This window comes from Hyperolius riggenbachi, chromosome 1 (assembly GCF_040937935.1).
Source record: "Hyperolius riggenbachi isolate aHypRig1 chromosome 1, aHypRig1.pri, whole genome shotgun sequence".
NCBI lineage: Eukaryota > Metazoa > Chordata > Amphibia > Anura > Hyperoliidae > Hyperolius > Hyperolius riggenbachi.
This window is the reverse complement of record NC_090646.1, coordinates 88,698,445-88,713,975: the sequence shown is the minus strand read 5'-3', so window position 1 is coordinate 88,713,975 and position 15,531 is coordinate 88,698,445. Positions and strand designations below refer to the sequence as shown.

Genomic DNA, 15,531 nt, shown 5'->3' with positions numbered 1-15,531 from the left:
TGAGCCGGAAAACAAGTCTTCCAGAAATAAGAGATGGGCCCCTTATAGACAACAAAAACCGCGTTTTGGCACCACAAGTGCCAAAAAGACAGACAAACAATGACGCCATCATTCCGGTGGGGGGGAGAGTGTCACATTTTTTCGAAAAATGGCAACAACTTCTTCAGAACCAGTGGCTACTAAATATCGTGCTAGAAGGTTACAGAATAGAATTCACTCAACCCCCCCCTCACAACTTTGTCCTAACTCCTTGCCCAAGAAATCAATCCATAAGAATTGCACTCCAAGCAGAAGTGAGGTCACTCCTTCAAAAAAGAGTAATACGAGAGGTTCCAAGAGTTCAAAGGGAACAGGGGTTTTACTCCCCAGTCTTTCTGGTAAAAAAAAAAAAAAACCTCAGGGGGATTATCGATTTATTCTAAATCTAAAGACTCTGAATCTAATTGTAAAATACAGAAAGTTCAGAATGGACAACATTCGATCTGTGATTCATCTCTTACAGAGCAACGATTATTTAGCAACCATAGACTTAAAGGATGCTTACCTACATCTACCAATCCACCTCTCTTCTCAACAGTATCTGAGGTTTGCCGTGTGGATGGAAGGGAAGAAATCAAGGAGCATATCTTTAAGGAAAGCTATGGCAGTGCTAGGCATTCTGACTTCCTCCTTCCCGGCAGTACAATGGGGCCAGTTCCACTCAAGATTTCTCCAGTCGTGGATTCTAAGGTCATGGAACAGGTCTCTAGCGTCTCTAGACAAAAAGCTCATCATTCCACAGAATATAAAGGCCTCTCTTCTGTGGTGGCAGAAAGCAGTACACCTTTCCCCAGGTCGTCTGTGGAATTATCCACAACAAGTTACAATTACAACCGATGCCAGCTTGTGGGGTTGGGGAGCCCACTTCAACTCTCAACCAGCTCAGGGGAAATGGAGTGTTGCAGAGAGGTCACAATCTTCAAACAGCAGAGAACTGGAAGCAGTATGGCAAGCATTGTGTCATTTCAACCATCAGATCACAGACTGCCATGTCAAAATAGAGACAGACAACAGGAGTGTGGTAGCCTTCTTAAACAGGCAGGGAGGCACGAGGAGTCAAAGCTTATGGGAAACGACAGCGAGAATCCTCTTTTGGGCAGAAAAGAATCTCAGATCTCTAACAGCAATACACTTGAAGGGTACATCGAACCAGGTGGCAGATTACCTAAGCAGAAAAAAACTGGATCCGAACGAGTGGTCTCTGGATCAGGAGATATTCCACCAGGTGGCATTACAGTGGGGATATCCCGAAGTAGACCTTTTTGCAAGAAGGGGAAATGCAAAGTGTCATCAGTTCTGTGCTCTGTTTCCAAAGGATCTCCCATGGAAGTTGGACGCCTTTACGGTGGATTGGGGGATTGCAAGGATGTATGCCTTTCCGCCAATACCACTTTTATCAAGAGTGATAAAGAAGATTGTCCAGGATCAGGCCCGAGTAATCCTAATAGCTCCACTTTGGCCGAAGAGGCCATGGTTCACATATCTGAAAAAATTAGCAGTTTCAGATCCAATTGTTTTTCCTCTTCTTCCACACCTAATATCGCAGGGTCCAGTCCAGCATCCGGATCTGGCAAGACTACACCTTTCAGCTTGGAACTTGAATGGGGCATGCTAAAAGCAAAAGGGTTCTCAGATGGCCTATCAGAGACTTTGATACAGAGTAGGAAGAAAATTACGCGTACAATATATCAAAAAGCCTGGAGGGTATTTAGTGAGTGGTGTTTAGAAAGATCTTGTGACAGGGATTCGCTTACATCAGTTTTGGAATTCCTGCAATGCGGATATAAGAAAGGCCTAAGTATAAGTACACTTAAGGTTCAGGTGTCCGCCATCAGTGTTTATCTAGAAAAACGTCTTGCTCAGGAAGATTTAGTGATACGTTTTTTTCAAGCCTTAAAAAGACTAAAACCTATAATAAGAAGCAGAGTTCCTGCTTGGGACTTAAATACTGTATTACAGGGGTTATGTGAGTCCCCTTTTGAACCTTTAACGGAAATTTCAGACAAATTCCTCACTTTAAAGACAGCCTTCCTATTGGCAATTACGTCAGCTAGAAGAATAAGTGAGCTTCAGTCATTATCAATTAAAGAACCTTACTGTATCATCTCGGAAGATAGAATTACGCTTCGCCCTGATGCGGCTTTTCTACCAAAGGTAGTCTCCTCTTTCCACAGGAATCAGGAAATTTTCTTACCTTCCTTCTGTGAGAATCCTACCAATGATAAGGAGAAGAAATTGCATTGTCTCGATGTCAGGAGATGCCTGTTACATTACCTGAATAGAACAGCTCACTGGAGGAAAACAGAGACTATGTTTACTCTATTTGCCGGAAAATTCAGAGGAAACAAGGCTTCAAAGGCAACATTGGCACGATGGATAAAGCAGACAATTACTTCAGCATATCAGACGCAGGGGAAACAGTTGAAATGTCCCATCAGAGCACATTCCACAAGAGGAATATCAACTTCCTGGGCAGAGAGGGCAGGGGCTTCTATAGATCAGATCTGCAGAGCTGCTACCTGGTCGAATCAGAATACCTTTGTAAAACACTATCGCCTGAATGTATCAGCGGGAACAGACCTTTCTTTTGGAAGGAAGGTGTTGCAGGCAGTGGTCCCTCCCTAAGACTAATATCTTGTATATCGTCTCATCCAGGGGTGCTGTCCAATGACGTTCTGGGAAAGACAACTTTACTTACGGTAACGTCTTTTCCAGTAGTCAGAAGGACAGCACCCCTGCAACCCGCCCTTTCTTGGGTGGAGTAACTATCATGTAAGTAATGGGCTATGGTCCGTGTCATCTATTGTATTAACTGAGGCTTTAGGGTAGGTTACTCTTACTTATACTGCTGCCTATCTGTTATGCAAATCTTTTATCTTGCAGTTCCTGTCCACGGTGGGGAGGGAGACAGGTCTCATCCAGGGGTGCTGTCCTTCTGACTACTGGAAAAGACGTTACCGTAAGTAAAGTTGTCTTTTGTACTGTCCAGGTGTGTATTAAATGGACTCCGAACAGTGCAGAAATTATGGAAAGATGCATATAATTTTAAAGCTCTCTTTCTCCTCTTTCCAATGATATATAAACCGCCGCCCTATGCCTTTTAGTTTTCGCTATTTTCGCGATTGAAATTGCAGCGACTTCGATCGCAAAAATACAGAAAACTAAGAGGCGTAGGGCGACAATTTAGGTGTCGTCAGAAAGAGGATAAAGAGAGCTTTAAAATGATATCCATCTTTCCATAGTTACTTGTATTACACAGGACGACACTTTCCCCAGTGTCAGCAGCTCCATTCAGCAGAATGGAGCTGCTGAGCTGCTGACTGTAGGAAAAAAATCGCCCTGTGTAATACAATATAACTATGGAAAGATGGATATCATTTTAAAGCTCTCTTTCTCCTCTTTCTGACGACACCTAAATCGTCGCCCTACGCCTTTTAGTTTTCTCTATTTTCGTGATCGAAGTCACGGCCGCGTCAATTTCGATCGCGAAAATAGCGAAAACTAAAAGGATTGGAAAGAGGAGAAAGAGCGCTTTAAAATGATATGCATCTTTCCATAATTTCTGCACTGCTCGGAGTCCCTTTAACTTCCCACTATTATGAAAAACTGTAAAATACTTATGTAAGCATACTTATAAGACATACATTTAGCGTACATTTTAAAATAGCCGCTAGTTAAAATGGGCGCAGATTTCGGTAAACTTAAATTTCACTGCGACAGTAGCTACAATCTTATTGTCGTTAGGTATTGACACTATATAACGGTTGAAGAAGAGAAATAGCGGTTAGGGTGCGTATAAGCTATAATAAGCGTCAAACTGTAAATCATTAAATCCAGTGACACCGTGAGCTCTAGCCTAATGGTAGCGGCTATAATATACTTACAGTAAGAGTCCTTCTCTACGCGTACTCCATCCAAGGCAACATGGGTATAGTTTAATGGCTGTAACGAGTCCCATATTGCCCGCTGACTGTGACCGTAATAACCCGATGGTAGTACGCCGGTGACCTACAGCATAATGCAAACTACTTACCCAATCCAAAGCCAGTGCAGGTGAGACACTTGTTTTGCTGCTACAACAGGTGCAATCCACGGTCAGATTATGGGCATAATTTATACACTGGGCAGGGGGAGAGATGCCAATTAATTACTAGCGGTATCTCACATGCGCAATCTACCCTCATGTTGACAGCGGAACCAACAGGTCTGTATCAGGGCATGTCACAGCTTTAAAGTTGAGCATATTGGCTGCACTTTCCAGGCTTTATGTGTGCAGTGGCGACAACAGCGGGACCATGCACTACAAATGAATTGCTGAGGCTCATGATTTGTGTCTGTAACAGGTGTAATTTGTGGCTATATAAATTGTACAATCTACGGGAACAACTCATTAGGCTTTTACCGCATTTGTTCACTAAAGCTTTACAACGATGGGAAAATAGACATTGCCGGTACTCTGCCTACTACTTATTTAACCATGAGATTTAATTAAAATGCACTTCATTTAGGCACACAGGGAGGTACAATATTGAACTATGAATCCTGCGTGCAGCTTTTAATGTAGCCTTATCTACCCGCACCACAAGGGGCAAACTTACAACTGTAACAACTGACTGTAACAACACATTAACAGTGCATATGCTGATTACAGCCACACTGATACCTTCAGCTTGTACTGTAGCCAATCCACAAGGGGCATATTGTAAAAGGCTACTGCTGTCATACCCTAGGCAGGCTGATGCTATATTAAATCATACATCCTGTACTCCGCTTGTAATGTAGCTTCATGTAACCTTTGTTCAAAGGCTGCATTAACAGCTTACAGAGCTTGGTAACAGCTATCGTCATATAGTGTCGGCCTGCTTATAGGTCATATACCATTGTGCAGTGATTGTAGCCAGTTCAGCGTAGTTAAGTTCAGTGTAGCTTAATGTTGCCACTGTTCAAGGGAAAAACTAAAAGTAGTGACGGCTGACACGAGGCAATATATTCACGGGACTTGTGCGCTTACAGGTCATCGGCTTAGTTCTGACAGCTGCTTTCTGTTTGACCCTTGTACAGCGGCTACATCAGGAGCTGTGGAATGTTGCTTCCTCTTCTGGAGTGGCAACCACATGCTGCATTAAAAGATTTAACCCCCTCACTACCCTACATCCTAACCCTAACCCTTCCACAAGGTTAACCTACCCCTGTATGTCATACCTGGATCCCCCCAGGCACAGTCAGTCCTCAGCACCCACTGCAGTCAGTGTCGGCAGCCCCACAGCCGCTGCCCCTGTCAAACCTCCAAACCAAAGTTCAGGTGCACACAGCCGCAATTAACTTTGTTATAGTACAGCGCCCACTCCTATACATTGCCAATATGTGTGTGGTGCTGGACCCCTGAACTGGTGCCGAAATGGGACCTGGGAACTGAAGAGGTAGGTGCCCGGGAGCAATAAATGGAGGCCAAAAATATGTGCCAGTCTGCACTGTGTATGGATTCCGCAAGTATTTTGCATCATTATAGGCACAGTCAGCGGGCAACATGGGACTCGTTAGATCAGTAAACTATAACCACATTGCCTTGGATGGTAGATACAAACTCTTAACTGAATGTATAGCTGCTACCATAAGGTTACACATCACTGTGTCACTGGATCTAATAATTTACAGCTTGAAGCCAATTATAGCGTATAAGCACCATAACCGCTATTTCTCAAATCTACGTTACATAGTGGCAATACCTAAAGTGTTTTACATGTACTGAACAGTTTTAGACAGAAAATAGTTGATACAGGTTAAATATGATTTACATGTATTCACATAATTTAGCCACTAGTAAATTCAATATTGTATAGCCGCTAATGAATGTTAAGCCTAACGCAAAAATGCAGTAAGGTTAATTTGGCAGCACAAGAAGTGAAGAAATGATTTCCACCAGGATAGCGCAAAATGTTGCTATAGCCGTAAATTGATGTAGCGGAGGAAGTGAAGAAACAATAAGTGCCAGGTAATAGCAGGGAAGCTCACCGAAAGAGTGGAAATTATAGCCGGTGGATTTTGGTAATAGCCAGTGGAATGTGGCTAATGCTATCGCCATGAAATGCACCCAATTTTTGCAGTAAGCGCAGGGAGAATTAATGAAGCGGAGAAAATACATTGCAGCTATAGCGGTGCCCAAATCAACTTACTCTATTAGCGTGTTCGCAAAAGCAAGCCATAGCACCATAGCCGATAAACATCAAAGCCTCTCTAATACTCTAAAGAGAGCCATAGCAGCAGGCGCAGACACCAGTTACAACGGCATAGGTATAGCCGTTTAATGCGCCCATTTTATACAGTCTGCGCCAGGACCGAGAGATGTAGCCGGTAAATACATTGACGGAATAGCCGCGCCCATTTCAACTTGCGCTTCAATTAACTGATCCGTACATTTATCCCAGAGTGAAATCCTCTACAAATTACTTTACTCCTATGTTTCTGTTGCTTACAGTTACCAATAAAAATCTGACACGTTTTGGACTACGGTAGTCTATATTCTCATGATGGGATCTCAGTATTTTATTTTTTTTGAAAATTCTTTTTATTTGAATTTTTCAAGATATAACAAACAAAAAGACTTTATACTGCTGAGACCCACACACAGGTGGTCACAGCAAACATATAAAGAACACATACACATGTCTCTCTACTAACATTCGCCAACTACCACTTTATCCCCCCCCTCCTACATAACAGCATAATATTTTATCCATTCAGTAGACTGTAGACAGCAAGCAAATTATAAGCAAAATTAACAGCAGGAACAGAATCAGTATGAAAAATATCTTATTGATTTCTGTTTGGATCATTCTTCACAAAAGCATAGAAAGGATCTATATAAATATGGTAGACACCCTCCCTACTATTTTGTACACAATTTTGACAGATGTTCAGTAATTACTTTTAAAGTAAAACAAAAGAAAAAACACTGAAAATATCCCATGAGGAGATGGATTACATGTACAGTATTGGCTTAAAAATTAAAAAACAAACATGTAAGTACCGGAATAGTAATGTGGTTTATGTTCCTTTTCATCATAACTCTTGCTTAAAGAAAAAAGGATACATTTAAATACATGAATTTCTACTTAAAACTGTAGGTCGCCTGATCTGTTCTGCCTGTTTATCATTTTCAATATTAACCTATGTGGATGGTGCTTAAAGAACACCTAAATTTAGAGGGATATGGAGGCTGCCATATATATTTCCTTTTAAACAATACCAGTTGCCTGGCTGATTTCTTTGACTGCAGTAGTATCTGAATCGCACACCTGAAACAAGCATGCAGCTAATCCAGTCAGACTTTAGTCAGAGACATCTGATCTGCATGGTTGTTCATGGTCTATAGCTAAATGTGTTAGAGGCAGCGGATCAGCAGGACGGTCAGGCAATGTGCTTTGTCTACAAGGCAATAAATGTCAGCCTCCATATACCTATCAATTCAGGTGTGCTTTAAAGTAAATTGAAGATGACACGGGTCTGCTTCTGAGAAGACATGACATGGCTTCTCCATCCGAATCTCTCCCCAACTCCCGTATCTGACGGCTTCCAGCACTTAGCGCCAATCCCCCCTTCCAAAATGCCATGGCGTTCTCTTCTCGAGATGGAGAGGAAACACCATGACGGTTTTCAGTGGGAGGCGGAGCTACGCACCGTAAGCCGCTGAATACAGGGATCGGGGAAAGTTTTGGGAGATTTCACACCTAACCTGTCCTCTATGTAGATAAGACCAAAATGGCTGTTTGGAGAATATAATGTAGCTCCACCAGTGTGCAGTTTTCTCCCAGCCTTCTAAGAGCTTTTTCTTTGATAAGTTACCATTAGCTTTGTGGTTAGGCTCCCTTTATCTTTGGAGGACACAGCAGAAATCTTGGGTACAAATCAAGACGCTACATGAATCAGTTGGGATCAGAGTTCCTGAATTTATTATTTTTTGTAGCTCCTACACCTTCAAGATCGAGTGTTGAACAATGTTGTTGTCAGCCTTTTGGGAGATGAAGATGCTCGGGTGAGGCACGTGGCTGCAGCTTCTCTAGTCAGGTACGTGATGTGCTTAGCTGAGTCTTTCATAGGTCGTGTGCTTAGAGGACTTGTGATGCAATGCTCAAACATGAAAGTCACACATATCAAAAAGATCCAACTGAAGTAAACCCACTGTATGGGTGTAATGATCGCTGCTGCAGCAGCTATTGCTGGAAGTAGTAGTGCTGCAGCTCAGGCAGTTCTGATCTATTTCCATGCAAGCTGCATAGCTTTGTCTGTCTTTCCCTGCTGTCAGCTTGTGACTGATTATCATTCACCTGTGTGGGAATCTGCATGTCTGCTCCCATTGGATGACCTCAGTATAAAGATCTGCTTCCTGCAGGGTTTCCTTGGGTTTTCAAGAAAAATAAGAAAAATAAATGTGCATAAGTTCTTTAAGAGCAAAAACGAAGCAGTGAATGTGGCCACGGGGATAGGGTCTCTGGGCTTCAGCGTCAGCGCTCCTCTTGACACCAAAGATGAGGCCACCTTACAGATTTTGAGGGACCTCTTTATAGAAAGTGGAGGGCAGGAAATGGAAGAGGAAAATTGGGAGGGGAGTGAAGGCGACAAAGCTGTACGCTTTCGGAAGTCTAACTTCAATCCACCCATTACCCCAGGAAGCCCTCTGGATTTTTTCCAAAAGGGGATCATAAGGGAAGTAAAGGCCTGTATTTACCCCAAAGATACTCAAAATATAACAGAGGGTGAAGAGAGGGCGCTGAAATGGCTGAAATCCAGGGACGACTTGATATGCAAACCCGCTGACAAAGGGGGTAACTTAGTTATTCTCCCTAAAGATATGTACTTAAAGGAGGCGTACCGCCAACTCGAAGATGCCTCCACATATCAAAGATTGGATGTAAATCCGGTCGAAAAAGATAAGGGTCGTATGAGGACACTCTTGAGAAGGGGTGTAGAGTTGGGCTTCCTGAGTAGAAAATTGGGAGAGGAATTATTTACAGAAAAGCCCCGGTACCCTTTGTGGTACTATCTGCCCAAGGTACATAAGACGTTGGTGAACCCACCGGGGAGACCGATTGTCTCCGGGGTGGGTTCACTGACTGAAGCTCTTTCTAGATATGTAGATCACAGGTTGAGGCCTTGTCTCAGAATGGTCAAATCCTTGGTACAGGATACTGTAGACATCTTGAATGTCCTTGATGGTTTTTATTGGCAGACAGGTTTTCATCTGGCAACGATAGATGTGGTTAGCCTGTATAGCCGCATCCCACATGAGGCGGGTATGCGGGCAGTCCACCAAACACTGGGCAGATACGGCAAAACTGATGAGTTTTCTGACTTTCTATGTGAATGCTTGGGCTTCGTGTTGACCCATAACTCCTTCAAGTTTAATGGTCAGTGGTTCAGACAGGTGTCTGGAACCGCAATGGGTACCCCGGTAGCCCCCACTTATTCAAATTTGTTCCTCTCGGTGTGGGAGGATGAGACCATCTGGTCCCCTTCCAACCCCTTTCGCAAAAATTTGAGACTGTGGAGAAGGTACGTGGATGACGTCCTTGTAGTCTGGGATGGTAGCTGTGCTGAATTTAACAGTTTTATGGAGTGGATTAATTCCAACCACGTAAATATGGAGTTCACATCGCACTTTGGGGACAGGGAAGTTGAGTACCTAGACCTCAGGGTGGCGATTGAGAACGACAAGCTGGTAACCAGGGGTTACAGAAAAGAGACAGCAACAAACAGTTTGCTGCATTTTAACAGCTATCACCCCAGACATGTCAAGGACGCCATCCCGTATGGCCAATTCCTAAGACTTAGGCGGAATAACAGTTTGGAGGCAGATTTTGAATCACAGGCGGATGAGTTGTGCCAACGTCTTCTGAATAGGGGGTACCAGCTTAACTCCGTATTGCAAGCCTTAGATAGAGCCCGGGATGTTCCTAGGGGTAAACTCCTAGCTAGGAACGAGAAAAAACGCTGCGGACCACGCAGGTTTAACTTTGTATTTGATTATTCGCCCCTTTCTGACAGAATTCGTCAAGTAATACACAGACAGTGGCAGATGCTCAATTTAGATACTCACCTTAAAGATCTTACTAGGCAGGCCCCTAGAGTCAGTTTCCGTAGAGGTAAAACGATAAGGAAAGTTTTAGTACATAGTGATGTAGGCAAAAATGCCGTAGCAGGTACAGAGAACTGGTTGACCAAAAAGAAATGGACTGGCAATTTCACCTGCGGACGTTGCAGTGCTTGTCGTTCCTTAAAAAAGGGCGACACTGTACAGATGGGTGCGGTCACATGGAGGGTCAGACAGTTCATCAGCTGCCGTACTAAAAACGTGGTCTATTGTGTTTGGTGTCCTTGTGGACGCTACTATATAGGCAAAACGGTACAACCTCTGAAGGAACGATTCTTACAACATAAAAGATCAGTGAAAAATGGGGAGGGCGCAACTCGACTTATAGAACATGTAAGGGAAGTCCATAAGGCTAACGCAGGATGTTTAACCTTTGCAGGTCTGGAAACAGTGGTTAGCGATGGAAGGGGCGGGCATCTGGATGATAGATTACGAAAAAGAGAGGCCCTAATGATTGCACGTACTGATGCATTGGGTAATCTTGGTTTCAATGATAGAAACGAGATCAATGCTTTTTTTAGGTAGGTTAGTTCTGTAATTTTATCTGTACAATTTTTTATAAAAAAATGCTATCTGTCTCCACCTTCCCTTGATCGTGGCAAAACCCTTCCCCCCCCCCCCTCCCTCAGGGTAATGAGTGGGTGGGTACCAGTGCCTGTATTTAGGTGAAAGAGTGGTGTTTGAGACAGGCCCCACGTGTCCTGAGGAGGCGTGCACACACGCGAAACAGCTGTAGACAGGGGGCATATGTATACCTGTAACGTCGTGATACAATAAAGAGGAATTTCAAGGAGTGTGCCGGAGTCCGCCTTTCTTCTTGTATACATTTCCTTGGGTTTTCATAGCTTCAGCTTAAAGAGGAACTGTAACATAAAAATATCCCCTGGGGGGTACTCACCTCGGGTGGGGGAAGCCTCCGGATCCTAATGAGGCTTCCCACGCCGTCCTCCATCCGTCAGGGGTCTCGCTGCAGCCCTCCGTGGAGTCCGGGCAGCGGTGACGTCATTATTTACCTTCCTGGCTCCTGCGCAGGCGCTCTGACGGCTTTCCATTCCGAACTACACGGAAATACCCGATCGCCGTCGGGTCCGCTCTACTGCGCAGGCGCAAGTCTCCTGCGCCTGCGCAGTAGAGCGGACCCGAATGAGATCGGGTATTTCCGTGTAGTTCGGAATGGAAAGCCGCCACAGCGCCCCCGCTGGAGCCAGCAAAGGTAAATATTGAAATGACAGTCGGCACAGTCGCCGGCTGTTCGGAGGGCTGCGGAGAGACCCCCGTGGGACAGAGGACGGCGTGGGAAGCCTCATTAGGATCCGGAGGCTTCCCCCACCCGAGGTGAGTACCCCCCAGGGGATGTTTTTAATGTTACAGAGTCTCTTTAAGCCTGCCTTGCTGTCGCTTTAGCCCCCGATCGTTTTTCTTGTTATAAAGATACTTTGCTGGTCTTTGCATCATATATTGGTTCATTGCCAATATATATGCATACCAGCACGTTTATTATTTTCCTTGTATTTGTGTTACGTTGATACATCAGTGTCGCTGATGTATACGTACACGAACTGTTTATATCCTGTGTGCAGTTAGTCAGCTTTCCAGCACGTTTTGGTAGGTTGCGCGTACCGTGACCACCCGTGCTGAGGTAGTTACCCTGCTCCTGGTTCTGTTTGTGGATTGCGTTCATCTCTGCGAAGAGATAACGAATCCTTCTGAATCCTGTTCTGTTACTGTTTGTGGATTGCGTTCATCTCTGCGAAGAGATAACGAATCCTTCTGAATCCTGTTCTGTTACCGTTTGTGGATTGCGTTCATCTCTGCGAAGAGATAGCGAATCCTTCTGAGTCCTGTTCCCTGTGTTACTCCATTCCTAGTCAGCGTTCCTGCTTATGTCATATATCGGTTCATTGCCGATATATACATATGTTAGTCAGACGTTACAAATAGTTTCATTGATAGCTGTAATTGTAATACGCTAGGAAAACATACTTATTGTATATTTATCTGTGTTACGTTCACCTATCTTAATCCTGCTATTTTCTGACTATCCTGTCCTGTCTTTGTGAGGCACGCCATCGCCGCATCACATTGGCTGCCTCCTTCCAGTCTGTCTGGTTTTGGACGCTTGCTGTCGCTAAGTAGCCGCTAGCTAGCAAGCGTTCATTCTGTCTACCTGTCCTGATCTCCTCAGTTCTGGTTTATGCGCTCAGCGCTACTTTGCGCTGAGACGTTATAACGAAAGCATTGTTTGTGGCTGTCAGATCTGCACCGGCTCTGTGCGCCACAATCTCCTATTGGAGTCAGTCCTCCCCTCCACTATACTAGGGATAGCCTGTTTCCTTGTGCTAGTGTGTGTACCTCCTCCACGCCAGCTCATGCGTTGCATGCTGACTGTGGAGAATACGCCACCAAGCCTTACAATGGGTCATTTCACGCTGCAGTGTAGGCCATTTGCACCATTTTCTCACAATGTGCAGTGTACCACTCCTAGTCCTTCTCACAGCTCCTGACCCCCTCCACCCCTTCTATACTGAAACTCACTTGTACAGGCAATGTTCAGCTTGAGATTGGGAGCTGCATTACTTCACTATATCTCTTTGGTCATCAGTGAGGTGCTCCAGAATGATGTGGCTCATTGTCTTCTGCCATGTAATGTCCAGGCAGGTGAACTGAGGTGTCAGTACTGGAGAGCAGCAGCCATCACACCATGAAGAAGGTTGGGAAAATGTGCTTCTTATTCACCCTCCCACAGTGTACTGCTAAATCAAACTCTTGCTATGCTATTGTGTGGTAACTAGGAGCGAGGGCCACACTGTAGGGGTGAGGACCAGAATCACAATGAGGTCACAATGAAAGTGGGGCCCACGGCGCGGAGAAGAAGGCACATTCTGGAAGGAGAACCTGTGGCAGGTGAGTACAGCTTTCTGCTAACTGGTCTTTCAGAAGTTTCCACATCCCTTTAAACAGCATGTGTGTTTCAAGAATAAAACAGGCAGCACTGCTCACTCAGACACAATTAAACGACAACTGAAGTAGTTGCTGCTGAGGGAGCCTGCATTACTAGAACAGCCTTAGTCTCACAACACGGAGGAGAAAGATATCAGCATTTATCACAGCCTAACTGAACAGAGAGGACGTCATTTGCCTGTTATCGACGGACAAGATCTGTACATGTGCTATAAAATATCCGATACACCCGACTTTTTTAAACAAAATTTTACCTAATATGTGTTGCTCTTCCTATTAGCAACAAGTTACTAAGGTTATCCCAGAAGCCTAAATTTCACTATAGTGCCCCTTTAACGCAAGTCTGAAGCCTAAATCAAAATAAAAAACAGATCCTTGAGGGAAGGCTCTGGGTCCTATAGAGCCTTACCGTTCTCCTCGCGGTGTCCTCGTTCCCCCGCAGGCTCCTGAATCTCCGGCGCCAAATCTCCAGCACTCTTCGAAAGCACTCGGGCTCTCGAAGACGTGCGTCTCTGTACTGCGCGAGCGCGTGAGAGAGGACGCTCGCACAAGCGCAGTATGGAGCGGCCCGTCTTCGGAAGCTCGAGTGAACCCGGAGACGGCCAAAGGCAACCCAAGGCGGAAGAGAGAAGTCCAGGACCGAACGGTCATAGACTGCTAATGAGGGAGCTTGCAGGAGAACACGGAGACCGGGAGGAGAACAGGAAGGCTCTATAGCAGGGCTTTTCAACCTGTGGTACGCGTACCACTTGTGGTACTTTGCTGTTGGCCACGTGGTACACACACCAGGTTTGCCTGCCACTTTATTTGACCACATGCCACTTGTTCTGGTCCTGTCCTGCCTCCACAAAGTTTGGCTCCCCCTCCCTCTCTCATTGCTGTGCTGCTCTGTGGCATAGTTCAGACCTCAGATCAGTGGGGAAGAGACAGCCAGGCAAACGGTGCAGTGATGTAACCTGGGGGTACTTACCTCGGGGGATAGATGGGGTGGGGAGGTCTTTGGATCATAAAGAGGCTTCCCCATTCTTTCTCATTATAGGGGATCTAGCGCTGGGAGCCCCAAAGTTCTCCTTGTCTGTTTGTGCACATGCGCAGTAGCTGCTCTCCGTTCAGCCTCCAGCGGAAACAGCCAAGCCCGATTGCATCCAATCTACTGCGCAGGCTCACTGGTGGTACTTGAAAATGTTCAGGCGATACAAGTGGTACAATTAGTGAAAAGGTTGAAAAGCCTGCTCGATAGGACCCAGAGCCTTCACTCTCCTTAGGTGAGTATCTGTTTTTATTTTGGTTTTCCCTTCAGACAACCTGTAAGACCATTTCAATACTTACTGTACTTCTCAAAGTAGAGCAATGTTGATCTATAGTGTTATTTGCTTCCCATTACTGGCTTAATTGCTTTCAGATGAGGTCTAAATAAGCACCAAGCTGAGCATGAATGAACTGTCACTTGATGCAGGGCTCACTGTCAGCCAAACCAATCATATACAGTTGTTTTGGCTTGCTTATTTACTTGCCATATGGGGGACTTATCTGGCAACCATTTATGTATGCGAGATTTATATTTAACTTCAGCAAATAAGCGAACTGGATTTCTTTTAAGTTTATTTCCTGCAAGTTGTTACCTGGCTTTTAAAACAGTTTCCCGTTTTCTGTGGTCAAGAGAGTAAACTTAGTTAAGATCATCAAAGCAGTAGAAATGTTGCCTACGCGAGGAGGTGGGACTTGTGTCACAGGAAGTAAAATTTGAGTTCCTAAGCCTGTATGGATAGGTGCATAGTATACAAACCAGATTGTTCAGTTGCACAGGTAGTATCCATAATATAGTTGCTGACATAGTCCCTTGCTCTGTTTCTGTTTTATCTAATTAGTTCTTATCAGTAGCTGTGAATATTCATAGGAGGCATCAGCAGCTCTCTCCCCATACTGAGGCTTAACCCTTTCAGTGCTCCATGCAAAATGAAACCAAGTTCTAACTTAAGGTGTTTTTTTGTTTTGTTTTGTAGGATTTCCATACATTGTAATGACAATTTTTTTTTTTGTTTATATAGGTTATCCTGCTGTGGCTGAACTTTAAAAAGAACCCGAGGTGTGTTTAAAGAATGTTATCTGCATACAGAGGCTGGATCTGCCTATACAGCCCAGCCTCTGTTGCTATCCCAAACCCCCCTAAGGTCCCCCTGCACTTTGCAATCCCCCATAAATCACAGCCGTGCTGTGAGGCTGTGTTTACATCTGTAGTGTCAGTCTCGGCTGCTCCCCCGTCTCCTGCATAGCTCTGGTCCCTGTCCCCATCCCTTCCCTCCAATCAGCAGGGAGGGAAGGGATGCAGGCGGGGACTGGAGTTCTGCAGGAGGCGGGGAGAGCAGCAGACTGACACTATAGAG

The 15,531-nt window shown here is 44.8% G+C and overlaps 1 protein-coding gene across 2 annotated transcripts in view; it reads left to right on the top strand.

Moving 5' to 3' along the window:
* The window catches only part of HTT (huntingtin), a 289,833-nt gene that overhangs the window by 124,450 nt on the left and 149,852 nt on the right, over positions 1-15,531 (top strand). For both annotated transcript variants that reach the window (XM_068276315.1, XM_068276307.1), the window contains one exon: positions 8,003-8,103. In XM_068276315.1, coding sequence (XP_068132416.1) covers positions 8,003-8,103 — 101 coding nt within the window. The remainder of the gene's footprint in view (positions 1-8,002; positions 8,104-15,531) is intronic.